This window comes from Mugil cephalus, chromosome 1 (assembly GCF_022458985.1).
Source record: "Mugil cephalus isolate CIBA_MC_2020 chromosome 1, CIBA_Mcephalus_1.1, whole genome shotgun sequence".
Lineage (NCBI taxonomy): Eukaryota > Metazoa > Chordata > Actinopteri > Mugiliformes > Mugilidae > Mugil > Mugil cephalus.
This window is the reverse complement of record NC_061770.1, coordinates 35,089,806-35,114,406: the sequence shown is the minus strand read 5'-3', so window position 1 is coordinate 35,114,406 and position 24,601 is coordinate 35,089,806. Positions and strand designations below refer to the sequence as shown.

At 41.4% G+C, this 24,601-nt stretch overlaps 1 protein-coding gene across 1 annotated transcript in view; it reads right to left on the bottom strand.

Annotated features, from left to right (window-relative positions):
• Positions 1-24,601, bottom strand: part of ehbp1l1a (EH domain binding protein 1-like 1a) — a 38,325-nt gene continuing 13,724 nt past the window's right edge. Inside the window, exons 11-25 of the mRNA XM_047579617.1 lie at positions 24,430-24,573; positions 24,001-24,207; positions 22,608-22,667; positions 22,430-22,520; positions 6,648-6,738; positions 5,580-5,746; positions 5,448-5,496; positions 4,829-5,344; positions 4,705-4,744; positions 4,560-4,603; positions 3,359-3,470; positions 3,160-3,259; positions 2,600-2,673; positions 2,139-2,253; positions 1-1,556 (exon numbers count right to left, since the gene is read on the bottom strand). Coding sequence (XP_047435573.1) covers positions 1,463-1,556; positions 2,139-2,253; positions 2,600-2,673; positions 3,160-3,259; positions 3,359-3,470; positions 4,560-4,603; positions 4,705-4,744; positions 4,829-5,344; positions 5,448-5,496; positions 5,580-5,746; positions 6,648-6,738; positions 22,430-22,520; positions 22,608-22,667; positions 24,001-24,207; positions 24,430-24,573 — 1,904 coding nt within the window. The 3' untranslated portion in view covers positions 1-1,462. The remainder of the gene's footprint in view (positions 1,557-2,138; positions 2,254-2,599; positions 2,674-3,159; positions 3,260-3,358; positions 3,471-4,559; positions 4,604-4,704; positions 4,745-4,828; positions 5,345-5,447; positions 5,497-5,579; positions 5,747-6,647; positions 6,739-22,429; positions 22,521-22,607; positions 22,668-24,000; positions 24,208-24,429; positions 24,574-24,601) is intronic.

Below are 24,601 nucleotides of genomic sequence, written 5' to 3'. Positions count from 1 at the left end.
TGAAGGCTTTCAGATGTTTTGTATTTTTTTTTTTCAAACTTTTACAAATGGAGCTCTGGTAACACAAAAGCCACAGGTAAAAACATTTTCCAACAGCAACATCCTTTTTGACTTTTTGGTACGTAACACACAGGTTGGTGCTCAGGGCATTGGCATGAGGAGAACACACAAAATAAAAATCTCTCAGGTCCAGAAAATCCTTGAAAAACAAAACTATAAAAACCTCTCAGAGTAAAGACAAGGAGGAAGCTTCATTTTCTATGGGATTAATATCACAACATGTTTAAAAACCGGAGGGAAGAAAAATAAAGAACTTTGGCAGCAGTTTGAAAGGTCGAATTTTAAGAAAAGTGCAAATGTAAAAGTTTTAAAATGAAGATTTAAGGTCGGTTTTTAAAGCTTTCATGATATCTGTCCCATACATTTCACACTTTCATAACGTAGCTCGTGCATATATGGCTTTCATCGTGCAGAAATGTTCAAATTCACTAATTGCGGGAGAACTACACAACGATGCAAATATCTGAATGATAAATAATTCTAATAATAAATAATAAAACTTGGATAAATCCAACAAGTCTCTGAGCTGTTCCACGGTCATGGCTATGTGTCCTTGTCCTTACATTCCACTCTGCGACGTATAATCCAAACCCCAAATACGAAATTAAAACACAATCTTGTAAATCTTGAAAAAGAAAAAAAAAAAAATAACAACAAACAAAATGAAAAACTTTCTCTTTCACAGTCGTAATATTGTGGCACATCCTATGATGAGGCAACAGTGGTGAACTGATTGGAGAAATAGATCCAAAAACATCCGTACGGGGGGGGTGGTCCTGGATCCTATTGGCAATGTGCATTTTGTAGTTTTCAGAGGACTTGTCGGGTATTTCCGATCAACCCCGGCCTCTATCGTCGGTCTTCTAGATCGACTCTCACTCACATGCACACTCTCAGTCAAACACACCACATAGCTACGACGTGTAACAACGGTCCCTAAGGAGCAGCAGAATCGTGCAGAAGCATTCAATCAACTCCTGTAAGGCTTCAAGCTTTGAACGTGTGGAGAGGAGGGAAACATTTTAAGGCACCGGAAAGCAGAAGCGAACGAACACTGGAGCTCATTCAGAGACTAAACTACACTGGGGCAGCAATGTCGTCCATTTTTAGTGTGTTATCTGGCAGAAGCAAACTCTTTGGAACAGCGGTTTAGGCCTAAATATCTTCTTACTACTGACTCAAAGCCACTTCAATTAATCAATCAATCAGTCAATCAACCAACCAACAAACCAACAAACAGTCAGGTTTTACTACTAATCAATCAACCAGTCAGTCACCCAATCAATCAATCAATCAATCTGACAGCAAAGACCCATTCTCTTCTTTTTATCCTTATCCTCTTTCTTTCTTTCTTTCTTTCTTTTGTTTTACAGTTTCACTCAACATTTGGTGCTCGTTGGATTCACTGCATCATACATTTCTCTTTCTGCTGCTTGGCGTACTTCCTCCTCCGCTGCTCCAGGCCACGCTCCAGACGCTCGTCCTCCTCCAGAGCTCTGAGGACAGGAGGAAAACTTTTTGATCAGAGTATACCGATCCCGTCAGTAGAAGAAGGGGGCTGTTAATCATTGCTTCAACAATATGCAAACCCAAATATTACAATAAACTGGTAATGGAAACACCTACATTTCTAAAGTTTATTGCAAAAGTGTAATGGAAACACTTTTTTTTCGCAATTTGAAGTCCATCTTCCTCAAAGTGAAGTGACGAGAATTATGGGATATCGCAAGATGAGACTTCACAAGAGTTACAGCTCATTTGCAAAACACCTTTCATTGGAAACATTTACAAACTTGCTGATTTTTCTGACTGTTTTTCACTACGTTTGCATTTGGACAGAGGGTCAGATTCACTACTACAAATATTGGCCCGATGTATCGGCTGGCCAATATCTCTCATACAATAATGTTTAACCTATGTGATATTCAAACCTGTGCACCAGTATTTATGTGTGCAAAAATATTCCAACCCATGCACAGTGCAATGCCAACTGATTGGTGCCTTTGTGAATAGATGATCACTGGTCATAGACGAGGCCATTTGATGAAGCTTAGTGTAGCATTAACAGTATGTCTCACCCTCGCTCCTTAGCATCCAGACTCTGGACCAGCTCATCCCTCTGGTTCACCAGTGACACCAGTTCCTGAAGCAGCAGCTGCTCTCTGTGTTTGTGGGCTGGAGTCTTCTGCCACTCTGCACATGAAGCAACCGGAAAGGAAGAAGGAACGGATGTGAGGACGGCATGAACTGGAGGATAACGGCAGTTCACCTACCCCAATCTATTCCAGCAGCTTTAAGATCCAATTTCATTTATAAGGCGTCAATAACAATACAACCAACCAATCAACCAACCAACGAACCAGTCAACCAACCAACGAATCAATCAATCAATCAATCAATCAATCAATCAATCAACCCAGAGAAACAACAGGGACCAGCAACATTGGACATGCATAACCAGCAACAGGTCCATTATTTTCCATTGAGTTATGATGGTTGGATCCATTCCCAGAAGACTGCTTGAGACAAAAAGTCGTACCATCAATTGCCATCAGGTCCCTCAGCTCTTTGTTTAAGAGCTCAAATCTTCTTTCCAGGTCTTGTTCTTCCAGCCTGTCAATTAAAAGAGTTTTAATTACAAGACAGAACGAGGAAATTAACTCGTTTTTTTAGTATTTGAAACAACATTTTCACATATTGTGTATGATTGTGTCTCTGTTTGGTTTTTGTGTTGTTGTATTAGCTCGGCTATATAATAAATGAAGCCATTACGTCAATATACTTCAGAGTGTAAAATAAATAAATAAATAAATAAATTATTCTGATGTCTTGTATTCTTTATGGAGCTATGATTCTTTATGGAGCTATGATATGATAAATACACTACTTTTTTCAGGTTTATTTACACAAGTATCGATATCGGATCAGTATCGCCGATACCAGCTGAATTCTATTCGGTATCTTTTTTTTAGCCTGACTTCTTCTACGCTTAACATTAAACTCTGTATAAAAAAATAATGTTTATACTACAACTAAAATAATACATGATTAGCTGCGATACCACAATCCTAGTATATAAAACTCGTGTGTGTGTCTTACAGCAGCTGAAGATGGTCCTGCCTCCGGATCAGAGCGTTCTTCTTGTTGACCAGAGTAAACCATTCCTGGATCAGCCTCTCTTCTTCCACCTTGTCACTGCCTGTAGGACAAAAAAACACATTACCATCACATGTCCTCCTGCTCTCCCAGGTGCAGGTGTAATGTAGTGATATCATCTACTGATGTTGAAGCACGCTACCTGTTTCCAGTAACTGTCTGAGTTTCCTCTCCACCACACCTGCTCTGTTATCAACGTGGTTCTGCTCAGCCTCCAGGGCCTCCATCTGATTCAGCACGTACTGGTTCGGGTCCTGGACACATGAACACACGCAAACATCAACAAACTCTTACTCGTATAAATTGAAATAAAACTTATACTCAGACAACCAATCAGCAGGAAAAGCAGCAGCAAAAAAAACAAAAAAAAACAACACATATTAAAATGAAAATGATGAATTCCAGTTTGTGCACATGTAGAAAATTTGTATTTGTGAAAGTATTATGCTTGAATGTGTACTTTTTCAAACTCAGTGTGCTTGAATATAAAACATACTAATCTGTAAAAACGTTTAAATAAAAAAATTAAAAATAAGCATGTGCAGAAAAAATGGGGGCTTCTAAGAACCTATAAAAACGTTATGAACAAGAGAGAGAGTTAAAAGTTCTGATTTGATTTAAAACTAAGTGAAGCTGATTGCTCAAGTTTGTTAAATGTTAATTAATTATACAGTGTGGATTATCTAGTGTGGATTGTACACTTGAAACGCGTCAGTAAAAAGTCAGTAAAAGTAATAACTTTACGTAATAGTTAGGTGAGACTTGTTTTTCTTTACGTAGTACTTAGTAGGGGTGGGCGATACTGGGAATTTTGGTATCGGTCCGATATCAAGTAAATACAGGACTAGTATTTCCGATACTTTTTGCTTGATCATCTTTTCGTCATGATCATTGACAAACTTTGTAATTTTGCCTTTGGTTAGTTGCTTATCATTATGATAACGAATATTTTAGGCAAATTGGACTTAGAGAGAATCTGCGTTCACATGAACTCTGTGAGGAGTAATTTGCTGGAAGTATCTACATGTCCTGCAAATTACTAAAAGAAATTATCACAAAGGTATTAATTTCACCACACTAGTACTGATCCGATACCGATACCAGCCTTTGTATCGATACTATCGATATTTATATCAATACGCCCAACCTTAATATTTAGATGAGACTTATTTCACTCTACGTTGGCACCTCAACATCTTAGTTACAGAAAAAAGTGGTGGTTTATGGTGAATATTTTTCTTCATTCGATAATAAAAATGAAAACCGGAGCCCGTAGAGTCGTCGGTCCTCTTTGGGCTCTTGGACATTCATCTCTGCAAGAAAACAAGTAGTAAGTAACTGACCTGACAATCTGGTCTTCCCTCCTCAGCCTCAGCCTCTCCTCTCACTGGAAGACAACGAACAAAATATACAAACAATATATCAAAATTTAATTCAGGAAAATCTGTTTTAAGTTTGACAAACAACAACAACAAAAAAAAACCGCACCAATTTCTGACTTCCTACGGTTTTCTTGCCCTGCAACAGCCTACGAAGACAAACAAAAGTTATTTCCAGATAAATTAGAGAAGATTAAAACATGTTAAAGTTAAACAAAGTGAGGCGGTCATACCGTTGATATGTCTCCTTCTTCTACCGACCCACTCCTCCGCTGTGACCTACGCTTCTTGACCAGATCTGCATCTTTGACATGGGAGAAGCCCGACTTGGACATGAAATGAGTCCTTGGTGGTGCCACCGGAGACTGAGCCCCACCGGCCCCGGCACCCTGCAACCGCTTGGTTCGCGGCGGTGGAACCACATCCTTACCGGTTTTACTGGAGTCCTTCTCCGCTGTGCTTGCACTCCCATTGGTCTCAAGATTTATGCCTTCCTCCTGGAGCCTCTGGGTGCAGTAGCGAACAGCTGCCTCGGGGTCATCTTGGACCTCCCTGTCTGCTTCCACCGCATAGCTGGACTCGCTGCTGTCCTTGTCTATGTGAAGCACACTGAGCTGCTGGCCTGTGAAATGGGTCCGGATCTGGTTGAGGTAGGTCATGACAATGAGCCTGTCAGGCACTGCGAGCATAACCATGTCTGAGGGCTCGATGAGCCTGGAGATTCCAAGTTCAGCAAAACCATCAAAAGCCTGTAATATGCACAAAAACAAACAATGGCGTTAGAAATACGACAACATTTACCACTTTTTTAAATTAAAAAAAATAATTATTAAAAAAGAGATAGAAAATTACCTTTTTGTTGTTATGCTTGATATCATACGGGTCCAACATTTCAAAATTACTGGAGAAGAAAAAAAGATAAAAGTTAACATATAAAATAAAACATGAACTAAGAGCCATTCTGTACGTGAGGCGGGTTTTTACATCTTTTCAGGGTGGAAGTGATTTAAGATGGCGCAGAATGCCAGGCCGTTCCTCCAGGAGGTGCTGAAGTTTGTGATCTTCACTCCCTTGTGACTCTGAGTCACCTCCTGACACCATTCCAGGAGAGACTGGCTGGACGTCACCAAGGAGGGATTGGCCTGTTCTTTCTAGAGACACATTAAATAGCAACATCTTAGATTTTCATAAGGTTTAGGCCTGTTGTTTGAATCAATCTGCCCCAAATTGTGGTTTGTGGTTAAAGAAAATGAAGATATTAAAAGACAAATAATGTAAAGACAATCTTCAGCTACTGAATAAAGAACTCAAAATACAATATTCTAAAAAAATATATAAACTGCTGAGCTGGGAGAAACTTCATTCTTTTCAAAAACAAAACAAAACAAAACAACAAAATTGTGCACGGTTCTGCTGATTCTCCACTATCTGGTTTTATAAATTTTAAGTCTACGACTATAAGAACCACCAGAGGTGCACGATCCCCATGAGACGAACTGCATTCAGCCAGGTTGTCTCCTCATACAGAGCATCATATCACTGGAATTCAGTCAGAGAGTCTCCATCAAATCACTCCTTTAATGTTAATGCAAAGGAATGTCTTGTTAGCCCCCAAACGTGTGACCGAAAGTGTCTTAATTTCATTGTTACTGCAGTAGGTAACAGATGTTTTCATTGTTTTATTGTATAAATAATACATGTTACTGTGTATATGCTGTATTTGGTGTTAGTATTGTTTCTGAACTGCCATAAAACACCTGGCAAAGGGACGGTTGATGTAAAACAGCCTTTTGGCTAACTCGGGTACATTTACATTGTCAAAATGTTGATTAATGTGCATTGTCCCTTTTCAAATAAAGAACTGAATTGAACTGAAACTGTCAGTGATGTTATAAATGTTGTAAACTGTTTGCAGGTCATGGGACAAGAACGATAAGGCCAACAAGCGCCTTGGAGCTGAGTGGATTTGCTAATCCTTGGTAGAATTCACTTCATGCTATATGTTGCAATTTGTTCAAGTCCTAATACACAAAGCTGCAGCTGTAAACATACTTCCAGAGTGTCCGCCGTTTTCTGAGCTGGCTCATTGCCTTGAGTCGTAGCAGCAGGCCTATCGGAGGATTTATCTCCTTTTTCGATTTGCCTGGAAACAAACACAATCAGAGGGATAAATAAATTCTTTTTTATTTTCAAAACATATTTGCTGTAAAAACAAATCACTTGTTAAGGAGGATCTTCTGGACCACGCTCCCAATGAAACCACATACACGGACAATGTTATAATCTATAATGTGCAGAAAAAGAACAAATCTCAGTTTTGAGTGTGCACCTCACAACGTTATGTGTATGGACTGACCTTTGATTCTCTGAACAACTTCCAGCTACATCTACAGACACAAAGCCAAAGTCCAACTCTTCATCCTTCATTTCCTTCCTCACACTTGCTTCTGTTACTTCTTTGTCACCCTCCACATGCAGCCAGTCGTCTTGAGAAGAAGAAGCTTGAACAGGGGAACAACTATCAACTTCTGCTTCGAGGATTTTACTGACGCCGTCCTGCTCATCCGAGTCACCTGGAACAGCAGGTTCATCTGTGAAGGTCCAGCCCTCTGTGATCTCATCCATAGCTTGCTCATTGTCCTCTACAAACTGTGACTGAGTAAACTCTTCTTGCATTGCTGCGAGCACTTCTCTTTCCACCTTCTTCACAGCGTCATCTTCGTCTTGAATTGTAACAAAACCTCCATCTGAACTCATCACACTGGAATCCATTGATACTGAGCCTCCTTCCACTTCTTCCTTGTTAGCGGCGGAGGCGTCTTCTGTGCTCGTCTGAGACGAATCCATCTCTGTGGGAAATAGCTTATCAACAGGTGTTGCGTTCTCTGCATAAGTTGCACTCAGGCGTTTCTTTGCTCGAGGTAAAGGAACGGGCAAACCTGACTGTTCATTTTGTTGAACGGATTCAGGGTGAACGCTCTCTGCTGCATTGTCTTGGCAGGAAAACTGTGAGCCAGAAACATCTGTGTCATCCGGGAATGAATTACTGAGACGTTTCTTTGCTCTTGGTTTTGGTACGGGCAGTTTTGAGGATCTTAGGGTTTGCTCTGTGGTATCACTATCCTCTACCTTAATGCTTCTCCTCAACTGTACACCAGCCACTTCTGTAGATTTTGCAGAAGGCTGATCAACTGGAGGAAGAGGGTGAAGATGTTGAAGCTTTTTCTCCGCTGACAGGTCTTTAGTTGTTGATGAAGTTGGTGAAGATCCACCTTGCCTTGCTGCTTCTGACTCTTCTCTACAGGAAGACGATGCTCTCTCTGTCACCGTAAAGTCATCCGGAAAAGAGCCACTGAGGCGTTTCTTCACGCGAGGCCTTGGGATAGGATGAGTTCTTTGCTTTTCCCTTTCTGTGTCTGAAATCACTGGTGCATCCACGGTCCGCTTAGAAGAAGCATCAACAAATGTGTCTCCAGCAGCTGTTGGTTGATTTTTTCCCTCAACATTTAAATTGCCAGATTTCCTTGAAGGTGATTTTGTGCCACGTAGTGGAAGACGTATCTTCTTGATAATTGAAAGAGACGCAGTTTGTTCAGCTTGAACTATTGATGGCTCTGGCTTTGTGGTGATGCTCGTAATTCCTTCTGTTCCCAAGGATGGACTATTAGCATCTTTCTTGGTAAATTCCAGAGTAGAAGGGGTTTGCTCTGTGTCTTTCAAGCAGACCATTTGTGTGTCCGTCTGTAGAGATCTGCTGGTAGACATCCTGTCTGAGGATGTTTGACTGGGTTTATCAATGTTTGGTAATAATTCAAGAGCACCTGATTCATCGATGTTTCTCTCGCAAAGTTGTGGAGTAAGAGTGTCCAAAGCAGAACCAGCTGCATCTTTTAAATTTTGCTGGTCATGAGTTATTTGAACAGTTTTCTCCGTGGTGACACACGTTTTTTGTGAGCTTTCAGGTGACAATTCTCTTCTTTTTACACGAGGAGGAGGAACAACATACTTGGACGCCTGACCTGCTTCAGCATCCCCTTTGTGTTTACGGTCACCTTTGTGAAGGGATACTTGAGGGACAACACTTTGACCACTCAGAGGTACACTTAGAGGAATGCTGTCCCCTTTCGGGGGAAGGTCACCTGTAGCATCCTTCCTTACACTCTGGACTGATATAACTTCAGCAAGTGGCTTCACAGACAAGCCATCAACATTTCGTTTGTGATCTGGTGTTAAACTATCCTTCCTTCTAAGGGGCCGTACAGGAACAGTGTCCTTTCCATCATCCTGAGATTTTGCAGCTCTTCTCTTTGGATTTCTTCCTCGCTGAGGTACAACAATGTTACTTTGTGGTCCAACTGGACTTATGTTTTGATTATTTGAGGATTTCTCAGCGTTTACTTCCCTATGTTGACTGGAATCTGTAAGCAACTCATTTGATGCAGGCTGCAGAAAGTCGGCAGACATTTCTTCCACACTTGTTTGCCGGGGGCTTAAGAAAAAGAAAGGACAAACTTTAGAACCGACTGTTCTTAATTTTGTCATGCATCATGCACCCTATTAATCTTCTCAACCAAAGAGATGTAAAACACACATCATTTACAAAACACAGCAGCCGCACACCTCTCCCAAATAAGTCAGACGGCTTCAATTCCGACTATTGCAAAGTGTTAATGTTCACGAGAGAAGCAAGAGAAATGTTATCAAAACTAAAAACGCTGAATGTACACACCGTGCAACTATAACACAGTCCACCCGCACTCACCCTTCATCCAGCTGAGAGGTAGACACTGTCCTAACCTCATCCTGTCTTACATCAGGGGACCTTGCTAGCAAATTCTCAGTGTCCACCGATGTTTGCCCAGAATCCTGCCTTACAAGCAACATCTCCTTTGCATGTGTTTGACCAAAAGAGGCATCTTGTTCCTCTACTTGTTCGCCATCCTCCTTTGATATTTTAGGTACATCTGCCTCTGTCAAAGGTGGCTGTTTCTTCAAGCTTGCACAAGACAAAAAGCCGTCATCGCCGTCTGTAGCTGACAGGGGGGATGCTGCTACATTATCTACCGAGTCCCTCAAGACAGGCTCAACATTTGTTGGATGTTCAATGCCATGTTCTTTGCCCTCTGTTTTCTGCATCGGATCAGTGCCGTCTGTGAAATGCGTAGGAATTTCATCATCCACGGAAGAGACAGCCTTGGAAGGTTGATCAACTTCAGCTAAAGCAGAGCTAGACGGCCCCAGCATTGAAGCTACAGTTTCATAACTGTGAGAAAATTAATAAAGACTGGAGTGAGTGAATGAAACCAGGAACCCAATAAACATTTGATAAATCTTCATGCAAATTCACTTCACTCCAAACTAAAATTTGCATTTATTGCAGTCTGTATTTATCAATAATCACAATGTGATACATGCATCACACCATTAGTTTGACACCACGCTTACACTTACCCTTTGTGAAAAACACCCACAATTGCCTTTACTAATCCAGAGCTCTCTGATTGTTTTTTTGATACTGTTCCCTCTGCCTCCAATACTTCCCAACCCAAGACTCCCACCGGCTCTGATGTGTCCAGCGACTTCTTCCTTGTTTGGGCTTCGTCTGCTGGATTACTCTCTGCTTGTGATTTGCTGAGGAGCCAAATATAAAGTCTTTCAAGGCGCGATCGGCAGAGTTCACACAGTAAAAATGAAATGGATCAGTCAGTAATGTGCTCAGTTTACCATGCACTGTAAAACTACTGTTTACTGGTCTAGACAGCCCATGCTAGGCAGACACAAATCCCCTTTCACAGCAAAAAAAACCCAGATGGCTCGTATACTTACCCATTTTCTACACAAAGTTCTATGTTTTGTACTTCACCGCCTTCAAATTTCTCCTCTGTTATAAAAGATAACATAATAAAATATGTGATAAGAAACGAGATGAATAAAAGTGGATGTGACCTTGCACTCCACACAATAAATGGCTCACCATGTTCAAGCTCTGTGCTGGGTCTGCTAACAGATGCCAAAGGAACATCAGGAATTTCTTGTAATGTATGCTTTTCAGCAGGAGAAAGTAAAGGAGTGGTAGCGCTTTCTTCCTCTTTGGGATTAACTTGTGAAAGGCTGGGGACCCCAGGAACTTGACTGAGACGTGGACATATCGGAGCCATTGCCACCATGTACTTCGTTTCGTCACATTTAAGGTCTTGCTTTGCTGGAGATTTTGCAATAAAAACACTTTTGTGTTGCAGTCTCTCAAACAAGAACTCGCCATATGCTGCCCTAGTATGTACACATTCAAAGCTACGCATACTTGCTGATGGAAAGCCTGGGACACGTGAAACAAGCGGAGCAGATGAGTATAAGTTGACCATGTGGGGTGGTCTGTTTACACCTTGAGCCGAAGGAAAACCACGGACTCTGGTTTCTTTTGGGCAGGATGTCACTAATGACAACATGTTGTAGCACTCAACCTGGTCCTGTCTAGCGTGCGTCATAAGGATTCTTGCCCTTTTCTTCTGGAGTTTTACCAACATCGGGTTTGTTTCACTTGGCCACGCTTTGCATGGGACTGTAGACACTGATGCCAATCCCTCGATACTTGAAGAGGTGGAGCAGAAAGGGACAATACTCATCATAATGTGTTCACTCTTGGATTTGGGCGGAGGTGCAGAGGGGAATCCTGGGACTCTGGAAGCTTCGGGGCATGTTGGCCACAAGGCTAACATTGTTTTCATTGTCTCAACGTCATAGTACAAACTGTCCATCATAAATACTTTGTCTTTAGGAAGATTATCACACAAAGTGTGTGGATCAAAAAGCCACTGGCATTCTGAGGTCTCTTCAAATGATGCAAATCCTGGGAAACAGGATACTTTGGGGCAAATAGGTATGAGACTAAGCATATTGTACCGGGCAACAGATGTGAAGCCATGAATCACTGACGCTCTTGGGCAACAGTCAACGAAATTAAGCATGTGGTTTGGTTCATCTATGTTAATTGGAGAGTGGTAAATCCTAGACTGATTGTTCTTTTCTGGCCTGGACATCAATGAACCCACTTCAGAACCCCATCCTTCTTCCTTGTGCCCCTCAATTGATGGGACTCCAGGTATAGTAGAACTTAGGGGGCACAAAGAAATCAAGTTGATAATATTCAGATCATAATTCTGAATTTTGGGATATGGAACGGAGGGGAAACCGGGGACACTTGACACTCTGGGACAGGATGGTACAAGGGCAAACATTGACTTCATTGCCCTCCTATCTATTCCACACGTCCCAGTCACAGACACCTGTTGTTCTTTTATTTTTGGTTCAAACAGTGACTCCTTGCTTAGTGTCCACTCTTTCATAATGTGAGATGATGGTAATCCTGCTATTTGTGATATCTTTGAGCACGTAAGACTGACCATATCCGCCACCTCAACATAAACTGTTCTCGGTGTGGGGGCTGACGGAAAGCCAGGAGTGAGTGATTCTCTTGGGCAAGTTTGAACAAGAGAAACTCCTCTTACATCGTTGTCTAATTCAATGTTCTCACATAGTAATATATACTCCCTTTTAATTTGCGTCTCCCATAATGGGTCCTGAGTGATGTTCCAGCCTCTGATATCCTCCTTCTGGATTGATGGATAACCAGCCATACTGGAGACAGACGGGCAAGATGGAAGGAGATTGACCATGCTAGACTCATGATAGATTACTGTAGGGTCAAAAGCAGATGGAAATCCAGGGATAGAAGCTTTTTGTGGACAGGTTGGGACCAACGCTGTCATGTCCTTCATTTCATTATATTGATCTCTTTCTTGAATTGTAACTACCTTTATTTTTGGCTGCGTTACTGCTATGGGTTTGACATCTGTTTCCCAGCTTTTGCTTAAATGATGGTCTACTAATGATGGAATACCTTCAATTTGAGAGGTTTTTGGACAATATCTTAAAATACTGATTTGTGTGTGCTCATGAAAATCTGTACAATGTTGTGGAACAGATGGGAACCCTGGATTTCTGGCTTCATTGGGACAGGATGGTGCCAATAAAACCATTTCTTTCGTTATGGTTTTATCCCCCTTTGCAACACTGGGTGATAACATTTCCTTCATTTCAGACGGTTTCTCCCAAATTAGCGTTTGATCTCTCGGCCAGTGGTTTCCTTCATTTATAGGCAGTTTGGACGGCATACCAGCAATGTTTGTCGAACTGGAACAGGTTTCCAAGAAAGTGAACTGTCGGTTGTTGATGTCAGACTGTGCACTAGGACGGGAAGGGTTTTTATCTTCATTTTGTTCTACATCTACACATACTTCACACTCATTAACTGTAATTTCCTCATCGTTTGATGGCTTGTTCCAAGTAGATACATGGTCCAGAAGGGGTTCCATTGTTTGTTCAGGATTGGCAGCAAGTTCAAATGTGCCACTGACCGTTGGGCATCTTGCCAACAGGTCTTCAATCTGAGCTTCTGGTGTTGCCCTCACTTTCTCATCATAATCATACTCAGTTTGTAACGTCAGGGAATAATCAGAGAACAGTGGAACCGAACCAACTACTTCTTTTGTCATTTTCATTTCTTCATCTGTGTCCTTTGTAGATGTCTTTGGTAGCTCCTCCCATAGCACAGGCGTGTCTGTAGAAGACTTTTCTGTGGTTGCCTTTGGTAGCTCCTCCCATTGTATGGCCGTGTTTGTATGATAGGCTTCCTGCTCGGCCTTACTTATGTTTTCATCTCTAAAGAGAAGGTAAATAAAAATGTATACTCAACATCTACTGTAAAAAGATTCCTAATTATAATAATAATAATTACACCGATCAGGTATAACATTATGATTTCTGGCAGGAGAAGTAAATAACATTAAAACCATCTTGGGACAATTCAATGTTCTGTTGGGAAACTTTTGGACCAGGCATTCATTCATGTTGATGTTACTCAGACATATAGCACCCATCTAGGTCAAACCAGGCACCCACAACCCACACACACACACACACACACACACACACACACACACACACACACACACACACACACACACACAAACGATTTAGGAACAACTCAAAAAAATATGAAGAACAGCTCAAGATGTTGACCAAATTCACAAGAACTGAAACTGATTAAGTATCTGTGGGATGGCTCACAAAGGCCCTTTCCCTCAACCCACTAACAACATCCTATAGCCCACAGGACACCCTCAGAAGGCCCATGTCCATTCTCTGATATGTCACATCTGTTTTGGAGGCACAAGGGGAGACCTACACAATATTAGGAAGGTGGTCATAATGTTATGCCTGATCGGTATATAATATAAATTAATTAAATATAGCATTCCTTACAATGAGCACTGTATTTACATAAACTGTGCCAGCAAAGTTGCGAATAAAACTCAAATAATTTTTAACATAAGCATTTTAGTCAAATACATGCCCATTAAGAATATGTTATTCACTCCAAACATGCTCCAGTCAGTATGAAAACAACTCCACAAACAAACACAGCCTTTGCAACAACAGGCACCGAAGAAAAAAGTTATACCACAAACCCCCTACTTCTACAGTTGTCATGTTGCATTCAGTGTCTTTGGTGCCATTTAGTTTTGCTTATTTATTTTTATTTAGTGTAATTTATTTTTCTCCTACTGAGCAATTTATGTTGCAACTCATATTGTTCAGTAGGATCAATGCAATTCAGCCAGGAACAACGAAACTAATTAAAGCCATGCAAACCAAGTATTCTTCTCTCTCACACTTACCCACTCTCACTGACTCTAGTACCACCTTGACACACTGTGCCATAACCAGAAGTCATGACATCCCTTGACTCTACTGAAAAAGTTTTACTTGAATCGTCTAAGGTCACAAAACCATGACTGTCCACAGTGATGTCAGTAGTCTTCCTTTCTTTGGCTTTCCCCTCAGTATCCTTCAGGCCCACGGGGCTGAAGCAATGAAAGTAAAGCAAAAGACCTTAGATAAATATAGCGACCACTGAATACACATACAACAAATACAACTTTGCCTTGAATGTACAAGCCAGATAGTGCTGGGAAGCAAGCACTTTGTTATTGCATCACAGTGCAAGAGAAGGTAACCCACCTCTTCCTAACGGTCAAGAATAGTGGCAAATCGGGAATGGAGTGCAACATTCTGCAGTGGAAGATTCTGAAAACAGAATTGATAAGCAAATGTTTCAAAAACTAACCCGATGGTAATACAGAGATAATTTCTCGAATTCTCCCATTCACTCACCCTTTTTCTAGAGCAGCTACATCTTCCTCAGTTTGCGTCCAAAAGCCCTGTTCCTCCTTACACATCCCCAAAGTTGAGGACACAACAGATTTATTTTTCTCCAAGTCAAGATCCAATCTTGTTGGGTTGTCCTCATCCTGTAACACTATAGGCACATTAATGCCAGAGGATGGCTGATCTGCTTGTAATTCAGAAAAGTCTTTGATTGTATTGTTAATGGTAAGCATTGATGACTCTATTGTCATTCTGTGTTGTGGATCTTCTGGTTCATCTTGGCCAGGGGACATACATTTTATGGAACTCTCCTCAACAGAAACTCCACAGCATAATTGTTCTTCTAGAGGCAGCTGTTGACTTGTCAAGTCTTTTCTGTCCTTTTCTATTCTTGTTTTTCCAGAATTGGGCCACGCCATCCCAGAAAGGTGCACATGTTTTGAAGGTGCCCCAAGAAAAGATGATTTTTTCGGGCAAGTTGGTACAATATTTACCATATTTGGACGTTGGTCAGTACCAGACAGTTGAACTGCTGTGAAATCAGGGCTGAGAGAAATGTTTGGAAACAAAGGTTCAGGAAAACCAATCGTCTTCATTATTTCATCATGAGGAGATCTATGTTCTTTGTGAGATTCACAGCACCTTTGTGTGTTTATCATCTTTACCACTGACCAGTCTTCTACAGAATCGCAAAAAAGTGGCATTATTGAGGGGAAGCCAATAATTCCTGACTTTCTTGGGCAGCACATAATCATCTGTACCATGTCTGGACTTTTTTCAGTCATGGTGTCGACAGCATGTGGTCGTGGAGCAGATGGAAATCCGGGGTTCAGGGCTTGTTGTGGGCATGATGGAAGCATACTCAGCATTATTTCCTTGTCCCTGTACGACATCTTAACTTTTGAATGGTGGCGAGAAGTTCCATATCTTCTACTAAAGGGTCTTTCCCAAATAACATCCGTATCCACATACTTTCCATCAAATTCTTTTGCAATATTAATCGCAGGAAGACCAGGAATTTTACTTTGTTTTGGAAGAGTGGCCAAAGAGTTTACTATGCTGGAGGTGTCTTTCATCAAAGCTTTCACTGGTCTGTCCCCTTCCTTCGAGGGAATTCCAGGAATATTTGAATGTTTGGGACAGGGTGGCAACATAGATACCATAACTGGAATCAGTGCCGAATTTTCTCTAAAATACATGTGACTGTTACGTATTACTGACAATATTCCTTGTTTTGTTAATGTTTTTTCCCATATTCGTTCTTTGTTTACACTCCATTCACCTACAGCATCACTGTAGATTATAGAAGGTAATCCACAGACTTTGGAATGCCTTGGACAGATAGGCAGCAGACTTATCATATTTAGTATATGTGCCGACCTCTGATGGGGTGCGGATGGAAAGCCAGGTATACATGCCATCCGTGGGCAGGAGGGCAGGATGGAAACCATATGTAGAATTGTATCATAGTCAAGATATGAATCCGTAACCTCATCTAATTTAACCACAACTTTAGACGTCTTACTTGGGAGCAGCACTAACTTCCTTTCCATAAGCCAGTCTTGGTGTTTTCTAGTTGGCATCCCAGGAACTCTAGACTCCTTAGCACAACAAGGCAATAAATTCACCATAGATGGACAATTTGTCAGTATCGGAGCAGAGGGAAACCCAGGTACGGTAGCATTTTCAGGGCAAGAGGGCAACATTGCGCACATCCTTTTAGAGTCACTCCTATCAAAGCACAAGTCTGTTTTTAGAATCTGGATTTCCTTTTTGATAACTGGAGTCTCCCACTGTATACTTCCACAACTAAACCATTCCTTACACCTGCTTGACAAACCAAGTGTTTTTTCAGTTTCTGAAGGCAACATAAGCCAGTCTTGTTGGGTTCTACTTGGCATCCCAGGAACTCTATACTCCTTAGCACAACAAGGCAGTAAATTCACCATAGATGGGCAACTTGTCAGTATCGGAGCAGAGGGAAACCCAGGCACAGTAGCATTTTCAGGGCAAGAGGGCAACATTGCGCACATCCTTTTAGAATCAAACCTATCAAAACACAAAACTGTTTTTAGAATATGAACTTCCCTTTTGATAACGGGAGTCTCCGACTGTATACTTCCATAAGTAAACCATTCCTTGCACATGGACAAAATCTGTCTTTTTCCAGTCTTTGAAGGCAACATAAGCCAGTCTTGTTGGGTTCTACTTGGCATCCCAGGAACTCTAGACTCCTTAGCACAACAAGGCAATAAATTCACCATAGATGGACAATTTGTCAGTATCGGAGCAGAGGGAAACCCAGGTACGGTAGCATTTTCAGGGCAAGAGGGCAACATTGCACACATCCTTTTAGAGTCACTTCTATCAAAACACAGGACTGCTTTTAGAATCTGAACTTCCCTTTTGATAATTGGAGTTTTGCACAGTATACTTCCATAACTAAACCATTCCTTATTCATGCTTGACAAACCAAGTGTTTTTTCAGTCTTCGAAGGCATAATAAACCAGTCTTGTCGTTTTCTTGTTGGCATCCCAGGAACTCTAGACCTTAGCACAACAAGGCAATAAATTCACATAGATGGACAACTTGTCAGTATCGGAGCAGAGGGAAACCCAGGTACAGTAGCATTTTCAGGGCAAGAGGGCAACATTGCGCACATCCTTTTAGAATCACTCCTATCAAAAGACAAGACTGTTTTTAGAATCTGAACTTCCCTTTTGATAACTGGAGTCTCCAAATGTATACTTCTATAACTAAACCATTCCTTATTCCTGTTTGACAAACCAAGTGTTTTTTCAGTCTTTGAAGGCATCATAAACCAGTCTTGTCGTTTTCTTGTTGGCATCCCAGGAACTCTAGACTCCTTAGCACAACAAGGCAATAAATTCACCATAGATGGACAATTTGCTACAGTCAGTATTGGAGCAGAGGGAAACCCAGGTACAGTAGCATTTTCAGGGCAAGAGGGCAACATTGCGCACATCCTTTTAGAGTCATAACTATCAAAACACAAGACTGTTTTTAGAATCTGAACTTCCCGTTTGATAACTGGAGTCTCCATGTGAATTTCGATAGTAAGCCATTCCTTGCTCCGGATAAACCAAGTGTTTTCAGTCTTTGAAGGCAACATATGCCACTCTTGTTGCTTCTTGTTGGCATCCCAGGAACTCTAGACTCCTTAGCACAGCAAGGCAATAAATTCACCATAGATGGGCAATTTGTTACTGTCAGTATTGGAGCAGAGGGAAACCCAGGTACAGTAGCATTTTCAGGGCAAGAGGGCAACATTGCACACATCCTTTTAGAGTCATAACTATCAAAACACAAGACTGTTTTTAGAATCTGAACTTCCCGTTTGATAACTGGAGTCTCCCACTGTGAATTTCGATAAGTAAGCCATTCCTTGCTCCCGGATAAACCAAGTGTTTTTCCAGTCTTTGAAGGCAACATATGCCACTCTTGTTGCATTCTAGTTGGCATCCCAGGAACTCTAGACTCCTTCGCACAGCAAGGCAATAAATTCACCATAGATGGACAATTTTCTACAGTCAGTATGGGAGCAGAGGGAAACCCAGGCACAGTAGCATTTCCAGGGCAAGAGGGCAACATTGCACACATCCTTTTAGAGTCATTGCTATCAAAACACAAGTCCGTTTTTAGAACCTGAACTTCCCTTTTGATAACTGGAGTCTCCCAAAGTATTTTTCCATAAGTAAACCATTCCTTGCATATGGATAAACCAAATGTTTTTGAAGGCAAACCATGGATCCCACTATGTTTCGGGCATGAGGGAAGTACATTGACCATATTGGGTTCTTGTCTTGGAGCAGAAGGTAAGCCAAAGACTTGGGGTCTTTGTGGGCAACTTGTCAACATATTTACCATGTCTTTAGAGGATTCTGCCTCTTTTGGTGTCCACTGAATAATGTAAGCCTGTGTATCCTTTGTTGTTGACTTCTTAATTAATCTCTTTAAAGGGTTCCAATCTTTGTCCTGTGAGCTGTTTTGATGCAGAGATGGCATCCCAGGAGTCTGAGTCTGTCTAGGGCATAAAGGTATAAGACTGACAATGCTAGGTATCATCACCTTTTGGGGTTCTGTGGGCACACCCGTTAGGAAAGACGCACATGACTCAGGACATAGAGGAGGCATGGTTTGCATATATCTAAAAGTGGAAGGAAATCCAGGAATACTGGTTGAACTCATGCAGGATGATGTTATGCTAATCATTTTTGCTATTTCGGTGCTACCCTCACAAAAAGAAGTAATGTTATCTGAATATGGGATTACTGGCAAACCCTTCCTGGGTAGTTTCTGAAGGAGTACATAACCATCATCTGGCCAAGCTACATCTTTTGATGGATGCAAAGACAACATGCCAGGTATCTTGGAATACTGTGGGCAGCATGAGCACATATTTATCATATTAGGCACTCCCATTGTCCCTTCAATCTGAGTGGATAGTAAAGGAAAAGCAGAATTCCCTCTTGGACACAGTGGACCAAGTTCCACCTTGGATATGTACAGACATCTCTCTTCTATATTGATTCTAGAGCTTGGAAGTACACATTCCTGTGCAACTCCCACATTTCTTTGACCCAGTGGCGTTTCACTCTTAGGCCAAGCTACATTTTCCTTTCTCTTTTCACCTGCACAATGCTCCTTAGAGTCCAAATAACTCAGACCCTCAGAGGTTTGTGTGAAATTGGTTGAAAAATTAGCTTCAGGTCCTTGTCTTTGTTCTGATAAACTGCTTGTTTTGGACTGCTGTGTTGAGATAAATCCAATGTCAGAGTCCAATCGTGAAGGGAGTTGGTCCAAGGTAGTTGTGTTGCTCAAACCTTTCTTTTCTGTAAAAGGTATTGGAGCAGAAAGGCTGATTTGTAAAGTGTTTCTTTGTGGATTCTCCCACTGTGGGTTTGTTGAAGAGGCCACTACTCCAGACTGAAGTTCTGATGTTTTGCTCATTACAGTTGGAGTGAAAGCAGACCTGGAATCTCTGAGACAAGACGATGAAGCCATGCTCTCATTTCTGAAGGAGTAGATGAAAGAAGGACGTCAGGACAAAATAGTGCAATGGTAAATTTGTATCATGATTTACTTTTGTTAGCTCTGATAAGACCTTAGTTAGATGCATTTGTAACACTATAAAATGGGGAGGACTGAGACAACACTACGCCACACTTACCCAAAATCCCTAGATACGGGTTCTGTTTTTTGGGTAACTCCTATCCTTCTTCCAATCAGTTTTGAATCAGCGACTGTAGAAATTTTTGGTAAGTGCAACAAGGGTTCATGGAGGGATTCTGAAGAAGGTTGCAAGTTGGTAGGAGAAAGGGGTGTAAGTTGAACAGGCACTTGTTGGGCTACAGGATTTCCAAACTGAATGGACTTGTGGGACAAGTGACTTCTTGGTTGAACCAGAAGGTCCTTGTTTGAAGTAGGGGCTGCATCATAAAAGTGGGGATTTTGCTTTGGTGTTGAAGCGTAGGAGGGAGGAAGTGTTGGCTGAACACTGGTGGGTGTTCTCGTCAGCCTTAATTTTGTCTTATCCTTCTGAGTTTTTGGCATCTCAGATTGTTTTAGACCTGGGGCTAGAGGGGTTCTGGTGCTAAGTCTTAGAAGCGAGTCCATACTCTCAGGTCTGAGGGGCAAAAAAAACAAACAAAAAAAAACATGTACATCAGAGTTATGATGTTAAGAAAGTCTTTACCCCATAGATATAGTCACATCTGGTCTATATTTACAGAATTCCACCGAACAGCAATCGGAATAAGCAACCAAAAAATTCTAGTTGCAAAAGCATACAACAGGATAATCAAACCAGAACCAACCTTTTCTGATACATCACACGAAAAAGGAGGAGGTTTTTGCCAAGTAGCAAAAGTACATCCACTTGCACACTTTCCATAGTAACAAGATTTCAATTTTTGTTTACGAAATATCAATGAAATATCACGTCAGCCAAGTTTATTTCATGCACAGCTAAACAACCCAAGCCAAGACATGCTAAACCAGCAGCATTAAGAGTTTTTTTTAACTCTCAACACAAGCTCAAGCCTGATCTGCATGTGTTACCTTTTCAACAAGGTACACATCCAGGAGAACCGTAGCAACACAACCAACCTTTGGAAGTGTCAAATGCAAGTTTTACCATTTCCAGTCCACATACTTAATTGAAAAATTATTAAGACCCACAACTGTGGATTGATATCATTCATGATATATTTTAAGATGGAGAGGATTACTTCCTCTATTCCAATCCAATAGAACATCACACCTATAAGACCACGATTGGTTTGATAATATCTTTTGTTGGGTGACGGCAGCTGTGTTTCCATTACAGTTTTTTTGCAAAATAAAAGCGATATTTCTTAAATTTCAATAAAGTACAATTACGCTTTGTACGTGTTTTCACTGAACAGTGTTTTGTGAATGAGCTGTAAGTGTCATAAAGTCTTGCGACATCCTATAATTCTCTTAAATTCTCGAGACTTCACTTTGAGGAAGATGGACTTCAAATGAACTAGTCACATGACTCCATGTGCCATCTCCAGTGACGCCGGTGATGTGGAAAAGCCAAAAAAGTTTTAGCTTTAGATATTTGAGAGTTTCCATTGCAATTCATTAAAATACAGGATAAGATGTTACAATCCCTTGTGCCTAGATCCCATGTAAAACTCATTTAGAAGCCCAGTCCAACTGAAAACCAACGAGCAGGCTAGCAGCTAGCTACCAACTAGCAACCAACAGGAAGACACCAGCTAACTAGCCTAGCCAACTAGGCTGGTAATGGAAACTCCCACAGCAGTGGATTCCATTCCAGGATTTTATTTTATGATAGTACATGATATTTTCCATTACACATCCCAATGTTCAAGTTCAAAAAGTAAAGTTTAAAAAACCACTCATTTACTTGGATTTTTATTGCACTGTCCACCACGATACATTCAAACAAAGCTGAATACATCCATTCAATAATGATAACAATACATTAAAATGTTAGGTTAGTTTGTGTCACCAGCTGTCCTATTGCTCCTATTTCTTTTCTACTTGTTTTTAAGCAAACAAGCTAACCAGAGTATTCATGATTTCAGGAAGTTGCTAAAAGCCTGGTATGTTGCATATTAGTTGTGACCACAATCCCCTTACAATTTACCTCACGATAAATGACACCAGTTGAAAATGTTTTTTAAGCAGTTTTGGATTAAAAATGACACCAGTTTCAAAACAAAACGATAACAATTCAGTAATGACAAAAAAACACAAGCAATGAGTCATTTATTTGTTGCCATATATGACACACAGGAAAGGTTCTTAATGTACATGCCGTGCAATTAAGTTTTGATTAAAAAATCTATTATGTTTGTAAAGGAAAAATTAACCCACAAATGCTCTAATACTGGTGAAGTCGTCATCCAATAATATGCATTCAAATGGATTCTCTCATACATAGGATTGTCTTTTACATCACATCTCCAACCCAAGTCGTCAATACCAAACTGTTTCAGGACGGATTGTTCCTTTACAACCATGTGGACCACACAAAACGTTTAGAGATGCCAAACCATATAAAAGAAGCAGCCTTTTTAAAGTTACTCACCCTGCCGTAGCCTTCACCACCTTGATTCCAAACGTCGTGTCTGGTTTCCGTGTTGAAAGTCTGGATAACTCAGGGGCTCTGGTGTCAGGGCCTGGACGACAAAACAGCGACATGAAAGTTAGCTGAGGTAACTTCTGTGCATAATCATGACTTAAATGAGTCCTGTGCTCCAACTCACTTGTAGGCGTCGTACACTGGTTTTCCTCTTCATTTAGCGTGCTCAGCTGCCTCTTAAATTCTAAAAGGAAAGAAAAGCAGAGAGGATATTTTACAAATAAATCTAAGTTGACCTTCGTGTGCCACCACACCAGCATTGTGTGGACAGAGGTACTTTAGGAGAGGTGGGGGTGTCTGGTGTGGTCTAGGTGGGTGCTAAATGTCTAAAGGCTCATTTAGGTTACTGTGGGACATGTGTGAGCCATTTATACTTGCGCGTTAGTCACTCAGTATGTTTTACATGCACAATTTAATGGAGCTATGCTCAAAATCCCACTTTATGAATGTGGTCCTCGTCCCAGTTTACACGCAACATCTTCCTACTCCACACTAAGTGCGATATGTGCCTTTGCAGCTTATTAACCTTAACCTTAACCTTTCCGGTTGATCTATTACGTCATACAGTAAAAAATTGGAGCCGTTCATGCAGCAGACCGGCATTTAAAACAACAACCAGATGGATAATAGCTTTTTTAATGTGCGCGCTAGTTATAGTGCACATAAGACTCTTCTATTGGCTCTGTTTACCTTCTTCTTGTTCTGCAACCGCTTTCTTGGAAGTTTTTGTTCTGGGGTCATACACCAGCACAGCAGTTGTGGATTAATTGCATTATCTGGGTGTCTTATTCAGATAACTCTGATATTAGTCAGAGTAACGCATTTACATGCACTTAAATTGTCCAGTTAAAGTTGGATTAAGGCAATAATTTGTTTTTTTCACGTGCATGTAAACATACAGATTCTGTCTCACTCTGTAACAACTCCACCCAAACACTAGTGGGCACTGGGTCTTTTTTTTCCAGTCTCGTTAATTTTTCCTGCTTCAGTTTCAACAATGACGAGTGAAACGTTCGCCGAAATTTTTGCCGAAGAGAAGTCGTACAAATCTCCGAACCTCCTCAGGTTCCTCCATGTGTTCTATCTTTATTGGTCCAAAAGAATCAATTAGAAAATTGCGGAAATGAAGAAGCTGCCGGAAACACTAAAGTGTAAACACGCTACTACCAGGCGGACCAATCACAGCTGCTGTGGTCGTTCCTGGGGAGGTTCACGTCAGGCTACGGCGTTAGTCTAAACCGCCACATGAATGAATGCCTGGTTCAAAAGTTTCCCCAGTGGAACATTGAATTGATTTTAATGTTAAATAGTGGTCATAATGTTGTGGCTGATCAGGGTGTGTGTCTCATCAACAAGTTGTGTTTTGAGTTGATGAAGACTCATCCTCCGCTGTACATTTAGCTTGGAACAAACCTCTCCACGGGGCGGGGGGAGTAGCAGAGCTCAAACAAGCCTCATTCACTCACACTGGTCACATCTAAACTGTGACTCCACTCAGATTCCTCTTGCTTTTGTACCTGCCACCTGCTCACTGGGGTAGACTACAGCAGTGTGGGCTACGCGAGGCTGCACTGGAGGAAGAGCAGACCCAGAGAAGACGGGAGCGGAGGGAGGACTTAGAGGAGAAGGTGAAGGGGTCTCTACGGTAGGGGTGAACTGGGGCCTCCAGGAGGGAGCATGTGCATAATCCATTAGAGACGGAGCAGAGGGCAAAGAGGATGAAGCTGATGGGAAAGAGAGGAAGAAATAAAGAGCAGAGATGTGGGAGAGGAACATCAGTGACGTAAAGGAGAAGAATGTACCAGCAGGTAAACAACAAAGAAGTGAGCAGCTACTATTGTGTTACTGGACAGAGAGTCCCTGGGGCTCTATGGCAACGAGAAATGAGGTCGTCCAGGCTCGAGTGCACACAATACTTTTACAGCTTTGATTAGGAGCAGCATTACATGGCGTCTCTATTCTCTGCTTTTTCTGCTGCACCGCGGGTTGTTCGGCGTCTTCCGCAGGGAGATACAGAAACTCAGGAGAGAGGTCCGGCTGCGCTAGTGGCGCCTGAGATTTAGGAGGCCTCCATTCAGTCTGCCAGGAGGCTGAGGATGAAAAATAAACGAATAAAAT